At 40.3% G+C, this 27,773-nt stretch overlaps 2 protein-coding genes across 14 annotated transcripts in view; one reads left to right on the top strand and one right to left on the bottom strand.

Annotated features, from left to right (window-relative positions):
• Positions 1-10,268, top strand: part of CIBAR1 (CBY1 interacting BAR domain containing 1) — a 38,214-nt gene extending 27,946 nt beyond the window's left edge. The window contains exon 9 of the mRNA XM_077810018.1: positions 9,196-10,268. Within this exon, the coding sequence (XP_077666144.1) occupies positions 9,196-9,291 (96 nt within the window). The 3' untranslated portion in view covers positions 9,292-10,268. The remainder of the gene's footprint in view (positions 1-9,195) is intronic.
• RBM12B (RNA binding motif protein 12B) overlaps positions 1-27,453 on the bottom strand; it is a 107,109-nt gene extending 79,656 nt beyond the window's left edge. For 4 of the 13 annotated variants that reach the window (XR_013345101.1, XR_013345097.1, XR_013345103.1 and 1 more), the window contains exons 1-2: positions 27,259-27,453; positions 24,425-24,470 (exon numbers count right to left, since the gene is read on the bottom strand). Coding sequence is in view for 3 of the 13 variants with exons in the window: in XM_077810014.1 (XP_077666140.1) it covers positions 21,592-23,673 (2,082 nt within the window). In the remaining 10 variants the exon portion in view is untranslated. Of the gene's footprint in view, positions 1-18,620; positions 23,702-24,424; positions 26,938-27,249 lie in introns of those variants that run through there. The other 9 variants (XM_077810014.1, XM_077810015.1, XR_013345105.1 and 6 more) reach the window with 9 other exon arrangements.
• Positions 27,454-27,773: the final 320 nt, after the last annotated feature.

The following is a 27,773-nucleotide window of genomic DNA, read 5'->3' as shown; positions in this document are numbered from 1 at the left end:
CCTAGACAGACAATTCCTAAGAAAGCAGATAAATTATACAACTGCTTCCTGAGGGATTCTCATTCTCCTGACCCACCCAACTCCAAATTAATTGGTGGTGACAGCTGCCATTCAAAGAGCTAACTGCGGGGGTCAAGTCTACTTTGTCCCTTCAGTTAGATAGGTAAGCTAGATGTTCAGGGGGAAAAGATGTTCTCTTTTGCCACATTGGGCATTAGAGTTGTGAACTATCAGGTGGTAATGTCCACAAGAGCTTAGTAGGCTAGTCTCTCCATTGAAATGGAGCCACCGCAGTGGGACTCAGTCTGGTGATGTTCTTGAACCAGCACTTGCTCGTCAGCACTAACAGAGATGTCTTACTCTATCCTTCATTGAATTTTAGACCTCAATCAAATTACATCATACTGGCCTCTCAGAGTTTAATGCCTAGAGCAGACTGGCACATTCATTCAGAAGGGGTTTTGGGTTTTGTGGATAAAAATACTAACTTTGTAAATTCTCATACAGATTTTTTTGTGGTTTATGAAATGGGATCTCTGTTTTAATCTTAATGATCAACGAAACAGAAAAAACTTCCTGGTTTGGTCTTCTATCTACTTTTATTTGCTTTTTCTATTTTTCTGCATAAAATCCAATACAAATTATTGGAATCTTCAACAATAACTGTGTTTGTATATGATTCTCCTGTTACATCAGATAAGATGTCTTTGCCGCTGTGACAGGGTTAGAAACCTAGCTGAGACACTTTGGGTCAGAGCAGGTGACAGAATCAGTACACCTGGCTTATATTTCTAATTTTTCCACTGACTCAGTATATGATGTTGGGCAAGTCACTTAATTTCACAGGGCCTCCATTTGTCAGTAAAATCAGGAGTGTACAAGGTTTCTTAGTTTTAATGCTTATTAGGAACTTACAAATCCTTCAAAATTCCTATCTAACGCCAAAGTATTACAGCTCTGCTGGTTAAATCTAATTCTAGATATTTCAAGCTCTCCTACATTTCCACTAGCAAAAATCATGAAAAATTGCACTAATCTGTAGCTAACCCTCAGCAGATGTGCATTAAATGGAGTGTTAACAGAGCTGTATAATACTAAAATTTTCTAATTATTTTATACTTCCCTGCTCAATCTACAAAGATAGTAGAGCTAAGATTTCTATTTATTTTAAATCTGTGTTGCTTATTTACTCTATTGATGGAGGAGTTGGTAGCTATAATTTATTGTTAGCCTAACCAGAATCTGAATGACTATGCTTTCTTTATTTGGATATTTAATTCCATGCTAAGGTTATGTCAGATTTTTGTATACTTGAGATTTAGTTGCAGATCCAGGTTGAAATCTGGCCCCATTGAAGTCAATGGAAAAATGGCCACTGACTTCACTGGGACCAGGATTTCACCCTTGTTTCCTAAACCGGGTTTACTGCAGAGTGGCTTTCAAAATTTTATATAGAAGAATAATCTTTGGCTTTATTCTGTTTTTGTGCAAGACAACTACCTCACCATGGTTTTACCAAGCAAGGTCATTTAAAACCCTATAATTACACTAGCAATTGCATAGTGATTTAGACTTATTTACTAACTCTCACAATACCCCTAGAAGGTATTGTTGTATTATCCCCATTTTACAGATGGGGAAATTGAGACACATATTAGATACTTAACCTCTCTATGTAGGATACACTGGACCCTTGCTAAAACGCGGGGTTCGGGATCCATGTGCAGTACCACGTTAACGCAGGGACTGCGTTACCATGGATCCCAATTTAAATATTTAAATTTGGGATCCATCGCCACAACCGCGCTGTATGAGAATCTGCGCTATAGTGATGCGCACTCTAGCAAGGGTCCACTGTATTTCTAGAGCATCTAAGCATGAAGTACAATAATTTAAAACTTGCAAGATGTCATCCTCGTAAATTCTTCCAGATTGCAGGAAGACTTCCCGTATTCATTTGTTAGTAATTCTTTGTAACTGACTTGCTACAAGGGCATTGGAGGATCTGGAATGAGATCTAAGATTATAATTTGAGAGTTTCTGGCTCCTAGTTCTCTGCTCAAATCTCTATGGCATGGCATGTTTTTTAATACCTACCACAGAATCTTATTTCTTGAGTAATTAACTAACCTTAATTACTTAAGATCATTACAGGCTATTCCTTCAGTAGATCCCTGCAACTGGGCAAATGCAGCCGCCAACAGAAAGCAAACAGCAAATTTCTCATTGACGAAAAGTTTTCAGTGGTTGCTTCTTCAGTCAGTTAGCACTTCAGTCAGATAGTATTGGTGTCTGCCTCTTAACTTTGTTCAGTGAGTAAATAGATTTTCTGTTAATCTATATTTTCAAAAATTTATAACAGTTGTAAAAATTTGCTCCATGCTAACATATGATATGCAGTGTCTCAGGTTTATAGCAATTTATATTTTCTTTAATTTGCAAGTTTCAACACCTCCAAGAAAAAGAATTCTGCTAGTTCCTGTGGCTCAAATATTTCTTCAGAGTAAAAAAAATTTTATTTGTTTACAGACTTGACATACATAGAGAGATGTACACAGTTTAAATGTATGAGGTACGCACATTGTGTGTATTCAAAAAACTATTAAAGAGTCAAGAGTAAATTACACACTTTTTAAAATTTGAAATTTAACAGGGCAAAGGCAGAGCAGCAAGTTGTGTATCTTCCACACAACAGGTGGTGTGCATACAAATTATCAAATGTGAAGACATGTAGATGCCTCAGTTGAATTCTTAACTTTGAGCACATTGTTAGTAAATGGTTTAGTTGACATATTCATAAAAATCCATTTTAATTTGTACTAGTTTTATTTTCAAATAACAAAACTGATTTTTGAGATGTTCCCGCTACTGTATCTACTTCAAAGCTGTCAAGTTCATACTCAGGCAGCTACAACTCTGAGCTTAAAAATGAGTATCAAATGATATATTCCAGTATTACATTTTAGAAATGTTCTAGTTATATATCATACCCACTATATGAAGGCAGTAAGTTTCAATGGAATTGTAATTCATAATGTAAAATAGCAAAGGTCAGCTCTTAGTTGTTAATTTGTATAGGTGTACTGTCAAACCATGCTGGAGTGCCTTGCTAATGTGTGGAAAAAGTGAACTGTTGCTCTAATATGTCTATCGCTCAGGCAGATAGAGAATGCTTCATAACTTGGGAGCAACTGGGTAGCAATAAACAGAAAATTCTTTAAGCTGCTATATATCATGCAGGAAAGCAACAGTAGATGTCAGAATTGATATGTTAGGGCTTATCACACAAGTTGTATGACTTTAGCTGTACTAGTATTTTTAAAGTGGTATGACCTTTCTAGTGTGGATGCAGTGGTGTTGGTACAAAGGTACTTTATACCAGGATAGATATTCCCATATGGGATAAGGCACCTTTATGCTGGGGAAAACTATTTTAGAGAAAAAAAACCCAACCCCTAACTGAAATAGTACTGGTGCACAAAGTGTGTATAGAACAGGCCTTAGTCTGCCAAATGGCATGAATGCTAGTTTGAACCCACTGTGAATCACTTGCTCCTTATAATCTTTATACTTCATTTTTAAAAAACAGATTCTGTGTAGAATGGAAATCCAAGTTCCCATAAAGGAAAACTTCATTGTAATATGCAATATCCTAATCACTAAGGGCAGGGTCATTAAACATGTTTAAGTGCCAGAAACATAATAAGCCACAATTAAAAACAGGAAGCTGCCATTTTGACAGCGTCATGGGGCAGATTAGGACTGAGAACTCAAGTACCATTAAGAAAACACTGAAAATCAGATTTATTAATTATTTATTAACAGGTCCATTATTTTATAACAAATCTTATAAAACTTGTTTTACAACTTAAATAGAGATAAACTTAGTATTTTGCACAAATACAAAATTATAAATTGACCTATGCAAGTCCCTAAAGCTGTACTGACAAGACCTGCTACCAGTCACTTTCTTCATATTTATGCTATTGATCACATATTGTGGTTGATGCTTTTCTATTCTTCCTCTTCCATCTTTTCAGTTGATAGCACCAGTTAGTTTTTCATATCATGTTTAGGTCTACACTTCTGTTTTTCCTACATTTAGATCTTACCTGTTTATTAGTCATCCTATCACAACTCTACACAATATTAAGCTTTTTCTCCTCCTCCATCCTATTTTCCTTACTTTAATATTTCAATTTTGAGTTTGACTTTGACTATTGTTGAAGGTGTTTCTCCCTTCCTTATTATTCAAAAGAAGTTATCAAACAATCATATGTGGTGTTGGGCAATGACAGTCTTCCCACAAACTCCAAAACTTCCACAGACTTCTAAGTAGTTATGTCAGTAGATTTATGGGAGCCACTCCTTTTCTACCACCTTACTATAGTAATTTTAGCGGCATCTGAGATCAATTCTTTATGGCTTTTACAAAACAGTTTCAGGACAATTTAATAATAATACTAAGGGGTTTTCTGACAGCTGACACCCTGTTATTTCCCTCCCTTATGGAGTCTCCAATGTTTTTCCGAACAGTCTTAATTTTTGGGCACGTCCACAATATATGGAGAAATTACTCCCATTTCATTACATTCTCTCCAGAATTTGCCTGTCCCTGTACCATAAATTTGTTTAATTTTAAGGGGAGCTAAGTACCCAAAATAAATAATTTTGTGTAGTTTTCTTTTGTTAACGTGTTGAGGTGTGGGGACTATTGCTGCATATGTTCTCCCATTCCTCAGTTTTGGTGTCTATGCGTACATCAACTATCCAGCTTTTCATGAACGTAGTTATTTCCTGTAAGGGCTATTCCACACTAGAATCACTTCAGTGATTCCAGAAGACTTGAGAAATGCTAACATTGTTACAATCTTTAAGAGAGAAGAGAAATCAGACTGTGGAAACTATCGAGGCATTGCCTTGCTATCTACAGCAGGGAAAATTCTTGCTCATAACCTCTTCCCCTTACTGAGGAAATACTGCCAGAATCTCGGTGTGGTTTTAAACCATCCAGCAGGACAACTGACATGATCTTCATTGTACGCCAAATCCAAGAAAAGTCTCGGGAGCAAAATCAGGACATGGCCTTCATTGATTTGACAAAAGCCTTTGACTTTGTCAGTCACAAAGCCCTGTGGAAGGTGTTGGCCAGATTTGGCTGCCTTCCAAAATTTGTTAAGGTCCTAAGGCTTCTCCATGATCAGATGACTGCCATGGTTCTCTGTAACGACCTTGAGATGGAACCTTTCATTATCAAAACTGGGGTTAAGCAAGGATGTGTTGTTGCCCCAACCCTGTTCACCATCTATTTAGCAGTTATTTTGGTCCTCGTTAAACACCGACTCCCCAGTGAAGTTGACATTCAATACAGAATGGATGGGCAACTCTTTAATCTTAGACTTTAGATTAAAATCTTCAGGGCATCCATTACTTATCTTATATGCTGATGACTGTGTCATCCTTGCGCACGCTGAGAATGACCTTCAGTCCACACTGGATTTTCTTGCACAAGCTTACCAAAGCTTAGGACTCTCACTCAATATTGAGAAGACTAAAGTGCTCTATCAACCTCCTACAGGCCTTGCACATGACCATCGAGGGTCAGACTTTGGAGACAGTTGAGCACTTTTGCCACCTCAGTAGCCAGCTTTCTCAAAACACAAAAATCAACAGTGAGATCCAGCACAGGATCCAGTCCGCAAGTGCTTCCTTTGGGAAATTGCTCCGATGCATTTTCATGGACCATGACCTACGGCAGGACACCAAGATCCAGGTCTATAAGACAACTGTTGTTCCCACACTCCTCTATGGATGTGAAACTTGGGTGACCTATTGACAGCACCTCAAGAGTCTGGAGAGGTACCACCAAAGATGCCTGCGGAAGATCCTTCACGTCAAGTGGCAAGATTGCTGCACTAACGCCAGCATCCTCACTGAAGCGAATGTTACCAGCATTGAAGCAATGATCCTCATGTACCAACTTCGCTGGGCTGGACATTGTGTGCGGATGCCAGACTCTTGCCTCCCAAAACAAGCCCTCTACACCATCGTCGGAGATCTCTGATCACCACGGGGAAACGCTACAAAGACACACTGAAAGCATATCTTAAGAAAACTGATGTGGACATCACAAACTGGGAGGAACAAGCCACCAACCCACCCCAATGGCGCCATGGCCTCCATCAGGCAATGGCCCGCTTCAAGGAGAAGCACCTTGCCCTTGAAGCTGAAAAGAGAGAGAGAGAAGGAAGGAAAAAGAACTTTCTCCCAGCAGGCAGCTGGTCTGCCACAAAATGTCTGTACCTACTACAGGTGGATTTGCGGTTCCAGGATTAGACTCCTAAGTCATCTCAGGACCCATATGTAAATCCGTGTTAGAGATCATCCTTGAATCGAGGAATCGCCAATCAATCACAGCGGTGCAGCTAGTGTAGATGTTCTGTGCAACAGGAGAGAGCTCTCCCATTGGCATAATAAATCCACTTCTGTGAGAGATGGTAGCTATGTCAACAGGAGAAGCTCTCTGGCTGCTATAGCGCTGTCCACACTGGCGCTTAGGTTGGTGTAACTTACACTGCTCAAGGGGGTGGCTTTTTCACATTCCTGAGTGACATACGTGTAGCTGACATAAAGGCTAGTGTGTACAAGCCCTAAGTAACAGTTAAAGATTACTTATATAGAATGAAGGTAAACTTTTGTGTTTCATGGCTGTAATGAATAGTTCTCAATTTCCAACAATTTTTTCTTATGTGTGCCTTTTTGTAGGGTGCATTGAAAAATGTCTAAACAGTATAGATACACTGGAATTTTGGTGTCTCTTGTGAATCATATTTCATCAAAGGATCTAAATGTATTTTCTCCAAACAGATGACAGAATTTTGATATACCTGTAAATTCCCAAATGTCTAAACTTCCTAGGTTTTTATGGTGTTAATTTCTATACTGTCTGTCATGGACATTAGAGGTGATAGATGTGGGTTTAGCTTTCTAAATAAATTATCCCAAGCTTCTATTGTTGTTTTTAATAAGAGTGGTTATAAAGCCAATCCTGCCTTTTATCCTGGCCTTTATAACATAGATTGATTAACCCTGGGGTTCTTATTTCTCCAAATGAATTTATTTATTGTGGATGCCATTGATCTATGAGACTTCCTGGGACTAAAACCGGGAGCCTTTGGAAAAGGAAGCTAATTAAGGATCAGATATTCATTTTAACTACTTGTAGTTTCGTCTTTGAAATTTCATATTTTTACCAAATGTCCAGATGTCTCGACTTTCTTAATCAAAGGAATATAATTAATATTATGTAAGTCTTGCCCTCTTTTAGAAAAGTATATTCCTAGATATCTTAATGATGTACTTACTCATTTATATTTGTATTTATCTTGTATATCATTCTATAAATCAGAGCCCTCACCTACATCCAGGCACTCTGACTTGGTTATTTTAAATTCTGACTTTTTGCCAAATTTTAAGATTTCCTCTTGCAACTAGTAGTGTGTGAGCTGGATTTGTAACACATACCATGACTTCTGCATATAAGGGTTACTTGTATTCCCTGTTTCCTATTGTAATTCCATTTATATTAGGATTATTTGAGTGACGGGGCAAATAAATCCATTGCTGTGGCAAAAAGAGGTGATAAGGGGCATTCTTGGTTTCTGCCTCTAAAAATGAGGAATGTTTCTGATAATTATCCATTCACTTATATAATAGCATATGGGTTCGAATATAAGAAGTTAATCCAATTTTGAAATTTAGGGCCTAAACCAGATGTATCTGAAATATCTTTTAGGGAATGCCAGTTTACTCAGTCAAAAACTTTTTCTGCATCTAGTGATTAAAAATAGATGGGACTCATCAGTAGTATCTGCACAGAAGATCAGGTTCAAAACTGCAAACATGATCTGATAGCTGCCTGTCTGGGCTCTGTTAATGTAGCTAGGTAATAATTATAAATCAGATGGTTTCAAAGGACACTTGGAAATAAAACCTTAACTTTTCAGAAAAGTGCATCAAGAAGAAAAATAACCAGACTTGTTTTAATATTTGCATTGTTTTACTCCTGCAGCACCTCGGTTGGGGGTTTTTTGTTTTGTTTTCAGGAAGACCTACTTTGAATGGTTAACTATAGGCGTGATCCCAGCTCCCATAAAAGAGTGGGAATCAAGTTTAGGCCTTATGTCAGTAGCAAGGGGGACTGGACAGCAGAAGCTCTCCGAAGATGGAATAAAATTGAACAGCAGTCACGTCAGATGTAGGTTATGGTTGGGGAAGCAAAGAAAGGACATACATTGCATCCCCCCACGATAACTAGTAGCAGGAGGGCAGGGACAGAAATACCATCTCATATGCATGGAAAACTGTGGTGAGAAAGGAGTTCTGATATTGGTGGGAAGAGGGAGGTTGCAGAAAGAACACCAAGACCATACCTTGTGGTGATCCTTTCTCAGGAGGAAGACATGAATATTCCTCTGGAGCTTGTCATTGCTGATTCTTGGCTAACTGAAGAGGTTGGATTCTTTTTTCCTAATTCTTACAAGGCCTCCACAGACTTCCCTGCAAAGCTGGCTTGCAGTATCAAGGAAACAAACTTGGATTTCCCACAGCCTGGTCTACGCTTAAAAGTTAGATCGACATAGCTACACCATGCAGGGGTCTGAAAAAGTCATCCCCCTGAGCACTGTAGGTATGTCGACCTACACCCCCCAGTGTAGACAGAGCTAGGTTGATAGAAGAATGGTTCCTTCAACCTAGTTACCATCACTTGGGCAAATGAAGTTCCTACAGCAATGGAAAAACCCCTTCCATCACTGCAGGAAGGATCTACGCTTTAGTGCTATGGTACCTTAGTGGTGTCGCTTTAACAGCCATATCCTGGACATGGCCCACCTAGCTGTGTTGGACTGCTACTTGTTCATTAACTCTGTCCCATAAATGTATATTTATTTTTCTTTTACTGACACTGGTATCATATGTGCAACATTTTAAAATCAGTCTCTTCAGTTAGCTAGCTGAAGTTTATATTATGTACTGTGTCTTATGCTTGATATTCTATTCCTTGCTGGAAATTTAGATATTTTTTTTAAAACAATAATACAACCAGTTCAGTCCTAAAACTGCATGGAGGGTGGGGAAATTTTTTCCAAAATGTCATGCAAAAAGTATGACTTAAGTGTTGGATTCCATTTTTAGCAAATTTCTAACAGTCGGCTAAGAAAAGAGGAGGAGGAAGATGAAGAGGAGGAGGAAGATGATGATGAATTGGAAGCTACCAAGGAAGAGAGATAACTTTGAGAACTGTTCTAAGTTTTTTGTTTTTTTCATGACAAGAAGGCCTGTCTTTGCTTAACAGCTTTTATATTTTAGATGATGAGAATTTCACTGAGGTCATCCATTAAAATAATTACAACAAAGCAGCAAGAAATTGGCAGCAACATTTAATCCTGTTTGTTTGGTTGGCTATTTGTTATTTGAACAGCAAGTCAGTTACACTTGTAACTAAGTGTACTGAAAATGTATGATTTCAGTAGACAGAAAATGAAAAGCAAATATTTCAATAGAAGAATTACACTACAAGCTTGAATAGTCTATATAATTTTAGTTAAACTTCATTTTGTGTCTACTATTGCATTCAAAGTGATATACGGTAATATTTAATTATTGCCTAGACAGATAGTGAACACAAGGATCCTTATTCTTAGGTCTAGCTGAGCTGTATTTGTCACAGGATTTGGGTATCTGTATACTAGCTTCATTTCACCCACTCCCTCCCAATCTTGGAGCAAGGTTGTAATGCAGCTACTATTGCAGCTTGTGCCTGGCTATCCACAACCCCAAAGAGCTGCTGTGGTAGCTGCAAAGCAGAATATAGAAGTGATCCTGGCCTTGCCAATGCCCCTATGTCATGGACTAGGGCGCAGGGTAGCATATTGCTATCTTCCACCTTTCTGTTTCTTGCGGATTCCCCCAAACTGGGGAAAGCCTCAACTGGCTAGTTAAGATAGCTTTATGGGTTTTACACCACTGGAATGGTGCAAATGGCTTGTATCAGAACCAAGGATCTAGTCCAAGAGCTCTACTTTTTCATACAGCTTCCTTTTTACGTGAAAGTGCCTTCATAATAAAAGAACCATTGTATTAGTATACATCACCTTTTCATATTTGCCTTTTATACTAGTCAATTCAGTTACTGATTCTTACCACTAGAGCAGTTATGGACAGTTGATACAAGATTTCAGTGTATTTTCCTATATAAGTATCTCTTCTTATACACATTCCTGGATCAAATTTATATTCAGTATTATTGTATGGAGTGAAAGTCTGTCTGCCAGATTGTTATTTCAGTATTTTATTGATCTTGAACTTCAGTATTTACTAATCTTAATCTGCAGTTATTGAAACTATGTATCTATGTATGATGGAAAAATAAAGGTTTTTAAGGAACTCTGTTTTCTTTGTCATTTGGAATTTTGACACTTATCTGTATCCAGGAATGAGTAAGATACTAATTTAGATTATGTGTTAAGTAGGCACTAGCTAAACTAAGTAAAATATAACTGGGTTCTCTGGCAAATAAGACACTCTTTTAGGTACTATGGGGAAAACAAAAGAATGCACTGAGGAATAGTTCAGAATTTATAGTACATGGACAAGTGTAATCTTCAAGTGTTGATACTGTAGGATATTATAATACACACTTGTTTTGAGGAAAAACAAGACTTGCGACAATGTAACACCGGTGAAAATCCAAATGAATCTCTTAAAACATGTTGTAGTTCAGAAAAAATCTGATAGGCACATGTAAAATAGTTTTAGGAATGACATGTTACAGTAAAAGTGTAGCCAGGAAACAGCTGATGAGGAAAAGACTAAACACTCATATGTGGACCTTAGATCATATCCTTTCCATTTCAGATACTAAGTTATCTAATCCATCACCCAAATGGACAAACTAGTTGACAGCTTACTGGGTGTAGATAGCATAAAAGTGAGTTTTGTGCTGTATTTTTAAAAGGGGTGGGGAATAAAAGAGGCAATTAGGATGTTCCAGACAATCTCCATCTTTGAAGATGACTAACAGTCAAATTGGCCCAGTCTAGGGAGCATTAGCTAGGTATAGTGAGATGAAATTAAAAGTACAACAGAAGAGGGCACAGTCATGAAGAATCTTAAGTATTGTAGCACAGCAGAGGGCTGGACCTGGCCTGTAAGGGCTTTCAATCCGGCCCACAGGATTGCCAGGCCCATGGCGCAGAGGGGTTAAGGCAGGCTCCCTGCCTGCCCTGGTCCCGCGCCACACCTGGAAGCAGCTGGCACCACATCCCTTTGGCTCCTGGGGGACGAGGGGGCAGAGGGCTCCATGCGCTGCCCTCACCTGCAGGCACTGCCCCCCGCAGCTCCCACTGGGAATGGGAAACCGCGGCCAGTGGGAGCTTCGGGGGTGGTACCCACAGGTGAGGACAGCACTGGAGCTGCCTGCCCTGTCCCCTCCCCCAGCTACTGCTGGACATGCTGGCCACTTCCGGGAGCAGTGTGAGGCCAAGGCAGGCTCCCTGTCTTAGCCCCGCTGCATACCACTGCCGCTCCGGAGCGGCTCGAGGTAAGTGGTGTCAGGCTGGAGCCCACACCCCAAACCCCTGCTCTGAGTCCCCTCCTCCACCCCGCACCCCTACCCCTTGCCCTGAGCCCCTTCCTGCACACTGCATCTCCTTCTGCACCCCAACCCACTACCCCAGCCCTACATTCATGGACCTGCATACAATTTTCCCACCCAGATGTAGCCCGTGGACCAAAAAGTTTGTCCACCCCTGTTGTAGCAGCTGGAGTGTCAGAATTCTACCAAGATGTAACTGCATATAAGAGGCATGTGCTTCTGTGTTTTCAGAGTAAGGCCAGAAGGGACCACTGTGGTCATCTAGTCTGCTCTCTTGCATATGACAAGCTCTAGAACTTCCCCAAAATAATTCCTTGAGCATATCTTTTAGAAAAAATATCGAGTCTTAATATAAAAATTGTCAGTGATGGAGAAACCACCATAATCCTTGGTAAATTGTTTCACTGGTTGAACAACCAGCTAGGGACATAAAGGGTAACGAGAAAACATTTTATAAATATATGAGAAGCAAGAGAAAGACCAACGACAGGGTAAGCCCATTACTCAATGAGGAAGGAAAGACTATAACAAAATATAGATATGGCCAGGGTTAAATGCCTTTTTTGGTTCAGTTTTCACCAAAGAAGTTAGCAGCGACTGGACAACTACCAGTGAATATCAGTGTCAATGGGATAGGAGTTGAGGCTAAAATAGGAAACAAGTAAAGAATTACTTAGACAATTCAGATGTTTTCCAGTCAGCGGGGCCTGATGAAATACATTCAAGAATACTTAAGGAAATACCTGAAGAGATTTCTGAGCCATTAGTGATTATCTTTTAGAACTCATGGAGGACAGGAGAGAGACCCTGAGAACAGGAAAAGGGCCAATATAGTATCTATCTATTAAAAGAGGGAATAAGGACAACCCAGGGAATTAGACCAGTCAGCTTAAATTCAGTACCTGGGAAGATAATGGACCAAATAAATAAATTTGTAAGCAATTAGAAGAAAACAATGTGATCAGTCAACCTGCATTTGTCAAGAACAAATCAACCTCATATCCTCCTTTGGCAGGATACCAAGCCTTGTGGATAAGACGCGATACATCTTGACTTTACTAAGGCTTTTGATACTGTCTCATATAACCTTCTTATAAAGAAACTAGAGAAATAGAGCCTAGATGAAAAAATTAACTGGGGATTGTACAACTGGCTGGAAAACTGTACTCAGTATTTATCAATGGTTCACAATCAATCTGGATGGATAGATTGAGTGGGGTTGCACAGGGATCTGGCCTGGGTCCAGTTCTATTCAGTATCTTCATAAGTGATTTGGATAATGGCATGGAGTACACTTACAAAGTTTGTGGCCAATACAGAGCTGGGAGGGGGTTACAAGTGCTTTAGAAGACAGAATTAGAATTCAAAATGATCTGGACAAATTGGAGAAATGATCTGAAATAGAAAGGATGAAATTCAACACAGAACTAATGCAAAGTACTACACTTAGGAAGGAATAATCAATTGCACAAAACAGGAAAAAGACTGCCTAGAGCTGAGTACTGCAAAAAAGTATCTGAGTTATAGTGGATCATGAACGAAATAAGTCAACAATAGAACACCGTTGCAAAAAAAGCAAACAAACATTCTTGGATGTAGTAGTACAAGTGTTGTGAGCAAGACATGGGAAGGCACTCTTCCACTCTATTCAGCCCTGATAAGACTTCAACGGGGGGATTGTGTCCAGTTCTTGGCACCACACTTCAGGAGAGATGTAGACAAATTGGCGAAAATGCAGAGAACAGCAACAAAAATGATTAAAGGTCTAGAAAAGATGATCTATGAGGAAAGATTGAAAAAACTGGGGTTGTTAGTCTGAAGAAGAGAAGACTCAGGGAAAACATGAGTCTTCCAAGTACATAAAAGGTTGTTATAAAGAGGAGGGTGATAAATTGTTCTCCTTAATCACCAGGGACAGGGCAAGAAGCAATGGGTTTAAATTGTAGAAAGGGAGATTTTGGTTAGCCATTAGGAAAAAATTCCTAACTGTAAAGGTAGTTAAAACACTGGAACAAGGTCATTGAGGGAGGTTGTGGAATCTCTACCATTGGAGATTTTTAAGAACAGGTTAGAAAAAGACCTGTCAGGAATGATCTAGATAATATTTAGCCCTGCCACAGTGCCGGGGAAGTGACTAGATGAACTACTGAGGTCCCTTCCAGTCCTACATTTCTATGATTACTCTCGCTGTTAAAAATGTACACCTTATTTCCAGTCTGAATTTATCTAGATACAACTTCCAGGCATTGGATTGTGTTATATTTTTCTCTGCTAAATGAAGAGCCCATTATTAAATATTTGTTCCCCATCTAAGTATTCATAGATTGTAATTAAATTACCCATTTACTATCTCTTTGTTCAACTAAAGAGATTGAGGTCCTTGATTCTGTCACTATAAGGCATGTTTTCTAATCCTTTAATCATTCTCCTGGCTCTCCTCTTCACCTTTTTCCATTGATCAACATCCTTCTTGAATTTTTGGCACCAGAACAGCACACAATATTCCAGCAGCAGTCACACCAGTTCCAAAGATGGAGGTAAAATAACCTCTCTGCTCCTACTCAAGGTTCTCATTTATGCATCCCAGGATCACATTAGTTCTTTTGGCCACAGTGTCACACTGGGAGCTCATGTTCAGCTGACTATCCACCACAACCCCTAAATCTTTTTCAGAGTCACTGCTTTTTACAATACAACATGGGCTACATTCTTTGTTTCCCCATGTACAAATTTACATTTAGCTCTATTAAAACACCTACTGTATGCTTGTACGCAGTTTACCAAGCAATCTTTTTAAACAGTAGTTTTAATTAGAACATAACTTGACACTGAACACTTGTTTCAGCCACAATACTGTGAGCTGGACAATTTTAGCCTGGTTTCTAAATTGCTCAATTTAATAAGAATTTTGAAAAGTGACCTGCAAAAGTGCAAAATATGGACTTGTTCTCTTTTGCTGTATTATGATGCATGAGAAAAATATGAAAGGTTTGTTTTAATATTTCCTGCTTGTTTCTTACATTATAGGTTCAGATATTTTCTCTCTTAGGGCATGGCTACACTTGCAGATGTAGAGCGCTTTGAGTTAAACCAGCCTTCATAGATCACAGTAGGGAAAGCACAGCAATCTGTCCACACTGACAGCTACAAGCATACTGGCATGGCCACATTAGCAGCTCCTGCAATAGCCACAGAGAGCAGTGCATTGTGGTAGCTATCCCAGCATGCAAGTGGCTGCAACGTGCTTTTATGGGGGGGTAGGGTGGAGTGTGACACAAAGTGTGTTGTGTGTACATGGGGGGAGAGAGAGCATGTCAGCATGCTGCCTTTTAAATTCAGACAGAAGCAGACCCCTCCCCCCCGGCCTCTCTCTCTCTCACACACAGCATTCCACACTAATGTTTGCTTTGTCTCAGAGCAGATAAGCACGACAGCTGTCAGAAATGGAGCTTTCAAAGGGCATATCCGCATTCCTGCAGTGAGCTCAAAACAATGACGAGAGTGGCCACTTGATTTAAGGGGATTATGGGAAGTTTCCGGAGGCTAATCAGAGCACAGTAATGCAACACCCCGTTCACACTGACGCCCAGGCATTTCAGCCAAGGCACAACAAGCGTTAATCTGCCCACTGAAGTGGAGTCAGAGCACTCTACGTGCCTTGCCAGCGTGGACAGGTAGTGAGCTAGGGAGCCCAGGGCTGCTTTAATGCGCTCTAACTCACAAGTGTAGCCAAGCCCTGAGAAACTAGAGAACAGTGGTCCAACATCACAAAAGACCACAGCTGAGGAATGAATTTTTAGTTCCACTACTTTTTGTGGCCATCTACACCTCCCCCTTCAGTTATTGTGGGGGTGAGTTTTCTGTACACATTAAAACCTCCAACCTCTGTTCCACTAAAACCAGGAGAATCTAAATTTGACATTCTTGGAATTTCTAAGGCAGAAAGATCCATTATACCTATACTTCTAGGCTTTAATACATCAACAAATTCTTGAGTTACTATATAATTCAGAATAAAATTAATGTGATCAAGAAATGTGTGAAATATTAACCCTTTGCATACAATTTAATTCCTGGAACTGTGTGAGGAGGTATAAAGTGCACTTCTTCAAGTGCCATTTACAATAAAGGATCAAAATGTGAGATGTCTCCTCCAGTGCTCATATTTGATTATACAATATAGATGGTTTTACCATAACCTCAGTTTGAATTGATAGCAGGGTAGGGGGAGAGAAAGGTGAGGTGGAAAAGTCAAACACTAGCCTCCCTAAATACAAAGCACAGTATGGAGCATAAAAACACAACCAAATTCAGGAACAAAGTGTTCATGAAAGAACACTTGTCTTTTTTTCAGTCTCAATCTATAACTTGTGAATCAAATGCTCAAGATTCTAGTTGGGAAGCCTTTCATCATTATTCTAGGAGATCTGAAAACAGACCTCACAGATTTGTATTTTAACATTCTTGTAAAACTGTCAAGAAGTACTTCAGGTGCAGGTACTGTACAGTGAAAAAAATGAGTGAAAATGACACCCCCTTCAGCAGACCTATGCTCCTATGTAGTACAAGGCATCCGATTTTGACTAATCCATTTTTATCATCAGTGGTGTGTGGAACTGTTCTCACTTCTGCATTATCAATAGGAGTAACTTAGCTCTGATTGTGGAATATTTAAAGATAGGAATGAGAAGGCTGCACAAATGCTGGGTTTTAGTTCTTCAGCACATCTTCCCTAGCACTTAAGGCTTTGGGGTCATGGATGGTAGCAGAAGCCAGGCTCCTTAATTATTACTACACACCAGCCCCTGCTGTGTATATATGCTGCTCTTTGGAAAATACCGGTCAGTTCCTTCTTGACTTTAATCAGCAATGAGCATACCACTCTCCTGCAAACCTCAACGCTTAATCAGATCCCAAATATACCTTGTTATCCACTTTCACCTCTGCCTTAATGCACAGGTACCTGAGACCTACCTGTTCCAGACCATTAGCATGGTGGTGGTCTTGGCATGCCACACGCTGCCTGAGCCTAGCTCAGTGAGGTTAGCATTTGTTCTACTGCTCCAGTACTTTCCTTGCCAATGAGTTTATTTCCTGTACTTCAGGCATGGCACCTAAGGAAGACTGCTCAGCAGCTTCACGCCCTGTCAGCACAGCAGAAGAGCATCAGAGAGAGGAGGACCATGATTGTTGTTTCCTCTGCTTCAGAATCCACCACAATGTGCTGCACCGCAAGAAATATTTGCAGACTAAAACACCATCCCAGTGTCTCAAAAGATACATAGTCAATGTTATAGTTTAAGCCATCCAAGAATGCTTAGTGCCACCACTGCCTGCATCAATGCAGACCTGATCCAACTCAAGGAGACTTTCAGATTTTGGGTTTGTTCAATCTGGATGCACTGCCCCCATCTCTTTGATACCAGGGAAGTAGAGAATTTCTCTAAGCAAGTAGGTAATATGTAAAAATACTGGAGAACTAGGCTTCCAGCTACCTTTTCCTAGTACAGTAATGCAACTCATCAGCATCCTTTCTTAGTAATTTTCCTCTATGCCAGATGAATTGAGTATTGCTATGTACTTTTCTGAAGAATCTATCTACGACTTGTATGATGTGTTTGAAAGTAACTGAACCATGGCAGAATATGACTGTAGCTAACCTAGAAAGCCAAAATGTAACACCCAAGAGAGCCCTAACATGTTAAGAAAGCCATGATAGGTACATATTTTTCATGGCAACATTTCTTAGTTAAATAATGTTCTTCTGGCATTTCCACCAATGGAGGTTGCAGGGGATCAGTGCTTACTATTGCATCCAAGAAAATAATTATAAATTATGGGTGACCTGCAAGGGGTTTAAATTCTGCTTCTTAATAGTGTATGAAGATGACCTTTAAGGATTTTTGCCATAGAAAAGTCAGTAATATCAAGTTCGGTCTTTCCTAAGGATTTCATTGATGTCCCAGGCTCTGAGTTTATATGGTAAAGGGGCAGAGGTCTAAATCTTTATCAAAGCCATCTTTTCTTTTCACCGTTCATTAGTCACTGGAGTTAAACATGGTAAAAAAAATGTGTTTTAAACAGTCTAACCAAAATATCTTCCCCGATACATTAGTCAGCTTTATCTCTTACCGTGTACAATTACTGAAAAAGAATCCAGTCTTCCCTACCATAACTGTTGTTTCTAGCCTATTGATAAAAAAAAACTTGTCAGTAAAATATATAATTAACTACAGCCCTAGAGATGGAGAAGCCAGTTTACATAGACAGCTGCATGGAACTACACACTTCAAAGAAACAGCAAATATGTTGTGAGATTTATATATTTTTACTTCCAGCTGCCTGTTAGTAAGCAGCATAAAGGTTCTATAACTTCAAAAATGCAGGAACTTGTTTGAAAGAGTTAGCAATTTTTGCCATTAGTTTAGATACTGTGTTTTGTAAGAGCTGGAAGAATTGTGAACTTTCAAATAAGTTAAAAGTAGTGTACCGAAATCTTACCAAAAGCTTTTTCCAGATGAAATTCATTATAATTTGTATTTGTCACTGCAATGACAGATTTCCTGTCTGGAAATTTTTTCTAACTCAAGATTACACAAAATTATGTTCACTTTATTTTGGCATCTCTCTGGAGTAGTAGTTTTGAGATTTGATATTAAGTGCTATTTAAAAATAAAAACTGGCAGGAGGACTCAAAACCAGCTTACTACTGAAACTACTTTCAACTAGAAATTTAAATGCGAGTCAAGAGTAGGTATAATTTTTAAAAGTAACTCAGAAGCCTAAGTTTTACTGTATCTCTTAATTTCTCATCTCACAGATTCTCCATGTACAGGCAGAACATTGCCATTTCCACCTTTAAAGCAGAAGTATGGAAAGCCATTTTGCTACCCTTTAAAAAAAGATGGGACTACTCACAAGGAACAATTCAAAAACAAAGTTGCCATTTAAATTCTTTATTTTAAAAAAATACAAGGGATGCTGCTGCTTGCTTTTCTTCTTCTATTCCCTTTTATTCAAAGTAGGGGGTGGGAAGGGAGGTTAAGTTCTCAGTGGTTGCTTCGAGGAATTTGTAAAAGCACATTTCTAAAATTAGTACACAAAATAAATTTCTTGAATGACAGAAAAAACTGAAGTAGCAATAAAGCAGCCAGAAGTTTTCCAGCGTTTGGTTTTAAAAATTTGGTAATTAAGCTTTTCCTATAGCAATTTGTTTAATGTATTATAGGTCTCATATGAAGCTTTATGCAAGTTTGTGTTCCTATAAGTACGTAACATTCAACAAATCACCATCATAACCAAACTTTATTTTGAACTTAAAATTCAAACTGATTTCAAGTCACTATTGCTTTCAGTGTCCCAGATGAGTTAGGGAAAAAAATGCACTGTATTGCATGCTTGTATGATATATGAATGTTTCTAATTAATCAGCCCCTCCTCTTTCAAATTCAAAAGGCAGGCTGTTTCATCTACTATGCCTTTTTTACTGCCAACAACTGCTCTTTCTTACTGACAGTTCTGGCTCTTCATCTGCCCCATACAAGAAGTGCTTTAACCTTTCTCCATTGATATGCAGTGGCACACACTAACCCTCACATCCAGTTCATACAAAACCCCAGAAATTCATCGGCCAAGGAGTAAGAAAGCCTAAGCTGCTCTCTTTCCTACAGTACAGGAATGCTGGCAAACCCTCATGGAACCCACATGAACAGTGCTTTCCATGAAGAAGGATCCATTATGTGGCATCAGCAGAACTTAGTTATTACAAAAACTCAGAAGACCTGTTTTAAAATACAGTAATAACCCACAACTCTGTATCGTTTAGAGCTGTCAGTAAGAGTGCCACTATCACAATTGATATTTCTTTACATGATTACCTTACACTACTTACAATGAATCAAAAATTGTATATTAATATTTACTGTTTGAATTGTATGAAGGTAGTTACAGTGGGGAACTCATGAATTAAAATGATACTGTGGGGCACTCTGACAGTCAGATAAAACACAGGGTAGACTTTTAAACATCTAAATTCTATTAGTTCAGTTTCGTAAGTCTCCCACTCAATTTAAACAGTAATGTTATGATCTTGCTATTTCTTATAATGCAAAAATAATCACAATTAGAGGGAACCTAACTTATTTTCTGAACCACAAAAGAAACAAGCAACCTCACTTTCTATTCCTCATTTCAATTTTAAAAGTAGCAGCATACTACCTAGAAAGGCATTCTAAACATCTAGATTTAAGCCAACGTCTTTTTCATTCCTATAGGAAAAGGTCAGTAAATAACTGGATGTAACTGAGTAGTTGCCACTGACATGCAGCTCAGATGTTAGTAAGTCTGTACAGCATGGTCACTGAACTAGCTTGCATTTAAGAATTTTGTTATAACTACTAACTTATTCCTAATAATAGTTTCAAGAATATGGATATGGGACACTAAAAAACCCATATTCTACTTTCACCCCCCACTGTAGACAATATATTATGCTGAGACAGAACAGAAAATCCCACCAAATTTTGAGCGACATAGATTTCAGAGCTGCGGTTCTCAACCCAGCAGTTCTCAACCTCTGGCCGAGCTGTGTCCAAAAAAAATTCAAAATTTGCCACTTTGGTCTGGCAGGGGGCGGGGCTGGCTGAGGGACAGACAGTGTTTGCCTTCAGGAGCGCTCCTGCCAGCAGGAGGCTGGTGCGTGCCGCAGGGCAGCAGGGTGCAGGAAAGTGGGTCTCTGGGCAGGTTGGGGGGGGGAGAGGGCGTGTACTTGGAACCGGTGTTTTGCAGGGGTCTGGCAGCACCCCCAGGTTTTAGGTGGGGCTCTGCTCCTGGCCCCGTACCTCGGGTCCTAGCTGCCAGCCCGTACCAGGCACTCCGCTCCTGGCCAGGTGTCCCGGCTACCTGGCCCCATGTGGCAGGGTCCCAGGGTCCAGGTTGCTGGGTCTGGCTGCCAGCCCCACGCAGCAGGTTCTGTGCTCAAGGTTGCAATCCTGGTCCCACTCTGTGAAGGGGTCTCTGGGTGGGGGGCAATGTGCATAGGGGACTATGGGAAGTTGGGGGGGAGGGGAGCGCACTGTGGTTCTCAACCTGTGGCCCACAACGATAAATAAGTTGAGAACCAGTTTTAGAGCCAAAACTAACCAACATGTGCAAAGAACAGTGTATACTGAATATCCATTTTTCACCCCTTCTATGAAAGATGGTCAGCATAATTCTGACCAAGCGTTCAATGAATAAATGTACACAAATTTTAAACAGGTAATCCACATAGCTGTAAAGCCTTTTATTTTTATTTTTTTTAAAAAGTTGCACAGGCAGCTAACATGAACAGGAAACTAATTTTATGAGAATAACTTGAGATGTCTGCGACCACGTGAAACTGAACAAGACTAAACAGTTTACATAAGAAATTCACTCATGTTTACAATTTACCTATTCTACATATATAGGATTGACAATAGCTCCAAGGATATTTACTAATGAAGGTGGCACTGAAATTGTTCTCTTTGACCAGTCTGTACAACCAAGTCAACCAGCAGTTTTACATTTTCAAATGTTGCAGAGTCATAGAACCATGGAATGAACGCAAAACTAGAAACCCCCAAATGCATTACAACTCCATGTTTGTATATCTTAATATCAAGATATGCACCTTACAAGTCAACAGAGAATCCATTCGGATTACTGATCTCTACATCTGCCATAAAAATAAAAATAAGCATAATACACTTCTAAGACGTCTTCTAAAAAACCCTACAGATGTCAATTTGAACCAATCCAAAATAACTAAACATGACACTATTTACAACTTCCTCTGTTTATGGAAACTGTTTCTTCTGCATCTTCCAGTAACAAAAAATTGTAAATAAGAAACCATCTTACTGCATCAATACTGTGATGTCTAGAATTTTTAATTTGAGAAACATTTTCTCTCTTTAAAGCAAGCTTAGCTTAACTTTGCGTGGGCCAATTGGTCTATCATTTAGCTCATTAATAGCAGCCATTGCTTCCTCATAATTTGTCATAGCAACAATGGCATCACCTGAAGGTAATCCGTGTTCATTACATTGTATAGAAACAGACTCTGGAATGACACCATAGCCATAGAAAAAATCCAAAATTTCATTAGGGGTGGCTCTAAATGGCAAGTTCTTTAATCTAATAGGAGTTACACGATCAGAACCACCACTGAAATTTGGATCGGACATAAATCTTCCCTCAGAAAAGCCTCCCATGTTATTGTTTCCATACTCCATCCTACCAAAAGGTTCGCCATCACCACCAAAATCCATAAAAGGTGGAGGACCTCGAAAATCCTCAGGGGGTCGTCTAACATCAGGAGGATGCCTAAAGCTCCCAGGAGGACCAAATGAGTGCATAGGTAGTCCTTGTGGTTGTCCAGGTGGTGAACCAGCTGGACGGGAATGCTCACCTCTGTCATATGCCTGTGAATGAACCTGCATTTTTCCACTTGGTGCTGATGGTGGAACATTTAAACCAAACTCCTGCATCTGTTCTTCAGATATAAGTCTTAAAAGTACCTCTGTTCCCAAGAACCTTCGACGATTTAAACTTTCTGCTTTCATTGCCTGTTCTTCAGATTTAAATTTTACCAATGCTTCTCCCAGCCCAACTCCTTTGTCATCATAAAGCAAGTAAACATCATCTTCATCAATAGCAAATCCTGCAAAGAACTTTTGTACTTCAACTTTTGTCACATCAAATGGAAAGTTTCTTATATATATGCACATCTTTGGGCCAGAATGCCCCTCCCGATAACTTTTTTCCGATACAGCCTGTCCAGGCCGATCGCTTTCTTGTGAGCTCTTCTTCTCATATGACTCAATTAGTTTCAACATAGATCTTCTAGAAATAGGAAAAATGTAAACAGGACGATTGAAAAGAGACATCCTGTGATGTTCCAGAGCAATATTAAAATCTTTCTGATTCTTCAACATCAAAAACGCATTTCTTGTCCTCCTTTGATGCTTGTCCAGTAAAAACTTGATTTGGTTGTTAGACACATCCAGCTTTCCAAAGAAAGTTCTCAGATCTTTTTTCTCAAGATAGGTAGGTAGATTTCTTAAGTGTAAGTAAAATTCCTGGCCACGAGGTGAACGAGAGCGCGTTCGTCTCCTTGGAGGAGATCTTGAATGAGAATGTTTTCTTGAATGAGTATAGTTTGAACCTCTTGTTGGAGAACGTTCTTTGCTTAAGTAACGAGCAATCTCATTCTTCATGTCTACCCTGCCACCATATTCAATCCACTGTTCTTCAGTAGCTGGACTTATTTCTATAAATCTTGGACCCATGTATTGTCTATGACGTTTAAGTCCTTCTAAGGCACCATGAGGTGTAGCAAATTTTACCAAACCATCACCATTATTTAGGCCATTGCGACGTTTTATAAAGATTACGCCCTCTACTCGTAATCCAGAAAAGAAAGCACGTACTTCATCTTCTGTTGCAGAGTACGGTATGCCATGTAGAAATAAATAAATATCATCTGAACTCAGTGACTCCTTTCTTGACTGGTTATAGTTTGATTTAGGTATACTTGGATCACCATGTCTTGTGCCATTGGTATGAAAGCCAGACTCTGGGTGATTTGATGGGACATAGCCAGATTTATTTATTCCTTTTGTAATAGCTGCAACTAAATTTGAAAGGTTCCCAACACCTGATGCACCTGAATTACTACCACCTGTTCGTCTAGACCCAGACATTGGTTCTCTTCCCCCACGATCAAATCTTTTCCGGCTCATTTCTATTGTATTTTGCATTTCAGTCTTGCTGCTGAGAAAGAGCTCTATGGGGGAGTCTTTGATAAGCTCTCCTGAACAGCTCATGGCACGTCGTGCATCTTCATCTGTTGCAAATATAATAAAAGCCTCCCCAGTTTCTCCTCCAATAATATGCACTCCTCCATCAGGAATATTCAATCCCGAGAAGAAACGGCGAATATCTGCAGGACCCGCAACAACAGGAAGCCCCTGTAAACGGATGACTACAGCCATTCTGAGCTCAACCCACAGCAAAAATCACCTGCAGACAAAAAGGTACACATGATAGCAAGTCTTTAGTACTCATCTATTACAGTATCTTAATACTTAAGCTAGAGCCTTTTTAAGGAAGGTCCCTGCCTCAATCAATCCAGATTTATGAAATCAAAAACTCTCAAATTCAAATCAATCAGTGACCCTGTTTTAATCTTAAAGCTGATTAAGTAGTCAGAACAATTAGCTACTCCACCTGGATGTACGCACATAACTGTCAATATTCCCTATCTTAAGGGCAACAAAATCCACGTAAGTCACTCTTCTCACCATCCAAGATAAGTAAGGAATGCCTCAAGTCCTTCATGGCATGGTTGTTACCTGCCAGAAATCTCTACCTGATACTAAGGACCAAAATCTTCTGTTTTAGTGTTAACGGGACACTTTCCATCATAGCACTGTGAAGTCTAGGTAGAAGATTACAGACAAAAAAGAATAACTACTTCACTGAGAATTAAAGTAATTCATCAACAATGATGAATTTAGACTTTCAGACAAGCTGGTCTATCAACTGACCAGTTCTGCTCACCAATGGATACGTTTATTCAGCGTTCAACAACGTTGCCTCTTTCAAGCAGTCAGGATGCTAACTGCAGCAGCCACATGCACTCAGGAGAGTACGTCCTAATTCCCAGTCATAAGTATGTGAGAAAAGGCCGTGCGTGATCTTTGACAATATTCAGTGATAAGCATTAAGCTTTAGGCAGCTTACCTGTTTTTGCTTGGAAGACCTGATAAATTCTGTAAAATCAACTTAACTGTGGAAAGAAAATGAAACATAATTAATGGCTGATATTTGTATTTTGGTTTACATATTGTGCGACGTTACTGTGGCATGTCCATATCAATGGATAACATTAACAGCCAAGCACTGTAATGAAACCACAATTTTGAGAACTATGGAGAATTCCTTCCTTGTTCCAAGAGAAATATAAGTGAGACATACTGTACTTCGGCACACTGCTATGCACTGCATCTCTGTCTGTGAATCCGTTTTAGATGTAGGAAAGAAAATTCAAATGTTAAGGGTGACGTCTGCAAATGATGTAAACATGCTGAGATTAACTGGTCATCAATTGTGCCATACTGAACTGTTGAAATGCAACAGAACTGCCAATAAGGTAGAGGGAAAACCCTCTGTTACTTCATTCCTTGAAAGGTGTATAAATCCAGCTCAAGATTACATGTCCAATTCTTCTGAAATCCACCTGCTTTTGACGTGCACGGCAAAACATGCTAATCACCACCAGTCCAATATTGCACTGAAGATAGACAATCATATGAAAGAGCCAAAAATTCCAAACAGATTTCAATGAGTACATGAATTTACAAACAAATCTCATTTGCAAGGCTTTCCCCCCGCACTGCTTGCTGCTTTCCAAACATGCAACCAAGAACCACTGAATGTGCTCTGACAAGCTACAGGATTATATAACACAGCTATATTACAGAAACAAGGCAAACCTATGCACTACCAAATTATTACTCTTTTTTTAAACAAGCTATTACTGACAAGTAGTTAAGAATGCTACCACATTATACAGAAAGCCCTAGTTTATCAAAAATATAAGATACCATACTGATCACTTACATCTACTAATCACAAAAGCTGATCACTTCACCTGTATTAGCACAAAATAAGGCCAAATTTCTGTAACTGAAAGACCTTATTTTACTTCTAAACTGTCTGAATACTTTCTTTCTATAGACAAGTCTGTAAGCTAGAAAGACTGAATGTTCGATCATTGCACTTGTAGATAAACAGCTCCTCACATCTGTATATGCTATCTTCTCAATAGCTGAAACAGCAATGCCACCGTGCAAGGAAAGAATTCAACGGGAGAGAGAATTCTCTGAAAGGGCCTTCGTTTCTTGAAAAGTCAAATCCATTTGCCCACTAATTCATGTAGCATCCTGATGTAGTATTTCAGCAGTTTTCTAGCACCTTTCTGTGTTCCTATGACCAAAAATCACTTCCCAATATTTTGTCGTCAACACAGAACCAGGTATGCTCAGTACTCCTGTGATGACAACTGTCCAGTTTGCCCATCATACACCATGGACACAATACACAACTTCTCGCGCTTGAACCAGTCAAGTTAATTTCAGATCACCACATAAAATAAAATCAATGTTAAACTGTTCCACAGATAGAAATGCAAGTTAATCTAATAAATTTTTGCTAGCTGTTCATCCAAACAATCAAGAGATGGTAACAAATGTAGACAAGTCATTAGATGGCTTAAATGAATAACCCAAAGAAGTGAAATGTAGTTTAAAAAAAAAAAAGTTTTTTTTAAACACATGTAAGTTCAAATCAGCAGTAGAATGAGGCCGCCAAAGAAGAACAAATGTTTAGATAAATGGATAAGGCTTTTGGGAAAGCCCTACATACTCACCAATTCAAAGCACAAAGGCTTCATTAAACAATATCATCTTCAAAAAAGCATCAATAAGAAATAGACAAGACTAAGACCATACTTTCATTTCATTACCTAGCAAAACCTCATACCATACTCACTTTCACTACCAATCAAAAAGAATCAAACATTTCATAAAACTAGGTCTCCATAACACTGATGCTTACTTATCACTGTATAATTTCCCATATCCAGATCCCATGCAATCAAATCATGGTCTGGGAAAGACAGCTGAAGAAAACCCCAGCATAAGCCAGAGGATGATAACATTAACTGAAACTAAATAAACTAAAGTGGGTGAACAATGTTTATGAATTTTACTTAAAAAAAACTGGTAAGTCGGTAAGCCATTCCCTATCTCAGCTGCTGGCAAAAAATGGACTTAGCAGTCAAAGCAAGAAGTTTATCAACTGAGAGATTTAGTTTCACTGGAGCAACAGCTGAGTGAAGTCTGCAGACAGACCCGTTGCACGGAAGGCTTCGACGAGGCGCTGCTATTTAGGCGAAGCCAGTAGGTGTCGAGCCTGAGCCAGAGAGCGGTCCCACAAACTCAAGGCCTCAGTCAGCATCCCCGCACTCCTCAGCCCGATTAGGGCCACTGCCGACGCATCACAAGCCTAGAAAGCACAGCACCTTCCGCCTCCAAGCGGGCACGACCTGAGCGCCTCCAGCACCAGCCCGAACGTTCGCCGGGATCCTCCGTCCAGAGGCCAACAGGGCCCGGAGGGGCCGCTCCCCCCATGCCAGGTGCGCCCCAGTCCCGCCAGAGGCCGTTTGTGATCCGATCCTGCGGAGAACAAGCCCGGCCTCCCCGCGGCACCGGGGCGGGAGGGACAAAAGGGGGATGCGGGGCGGGGGGGGAATATCCAGGCTCACAGGTGAGGAGGACCTTCCGGAGCGGCCGATAGGCCTTCATGTGCGACATCATCTCAGGGACCAGGCCAGGACTCCGGCGGAGCCCGCCTAGACAGCTGGAGAAACCGGCAACGTCTCTCCGGCCCCGTGGCCATCTCCCAGCGCAGACCCTCCGCCCCGGGAACGGGCGGGCGGCCAGCGGCCAAGAGCACCGCCCGGGGAAAGCGGATCTCCCTCAGCCCGCTTCCCTCGCCCCACCCACCGTACACACCGCTGCCCGCTACACGTGAGAGAGGCTCCCCGCCGAGCGCCTCGCTCGGTGTCCCTGCAGCTCCGGAGAAGCAGCAACAAGATGGCGTCGTCCCTCTCTTTCCCCTCTCCCAACTGACCGGGGCCACACGCATGCGCGCCCCCGTCGCTACAGTTCAGCCTACACTACACATGCGTGACCCTGCCGCCCGAGTGATTTACGCCAGGCTTATCTTTACGCATGTGCAAATCGGTTCCTATGGCAGAGTGTCACTGCATCCTCTTCTTGTAACCGGAACCCGTGTACATGTGTGCGTCCCTTCCAACGGTCATCCCCGCGTCTCACTGCGCATGTACTAGTTCATAGGCGGCCGGCGCATGGAACCTTAGTACGCATGCGTCTGTCCTTTTCGTGGCTGCCCTTGCTTGCTTTCCCCTTTCACCGTGCTTGGTTCACAACTGCGCATCCCTGGCATGTCCTAGGCTGCTCCACTTTTCCTTTGCCATCGTCTGTGGGGGCAGTGTGCATGTGCTGGG

This window comes from Eretmochelys imbricata, chromosome 2, assembly GCF_965152235.1.
Source record: "Eretmochelys imbricata isolate rEreImb1 chromosome 2, rEreImb1.hap1, whole genome shotgun sequence".
In the NCBI taxonomy this organism is placed as follows: Eukaryota; Metazoa; Chordata; order Testudines; family Cheloniidae; genus Eretmochelys; species Eretmochelys imbricata.
The sequence above is the reverse complement of the archived record's forward strand: the minus strand, read 5'-3'. Positions and strand labels throughout refer to the sequence as shown.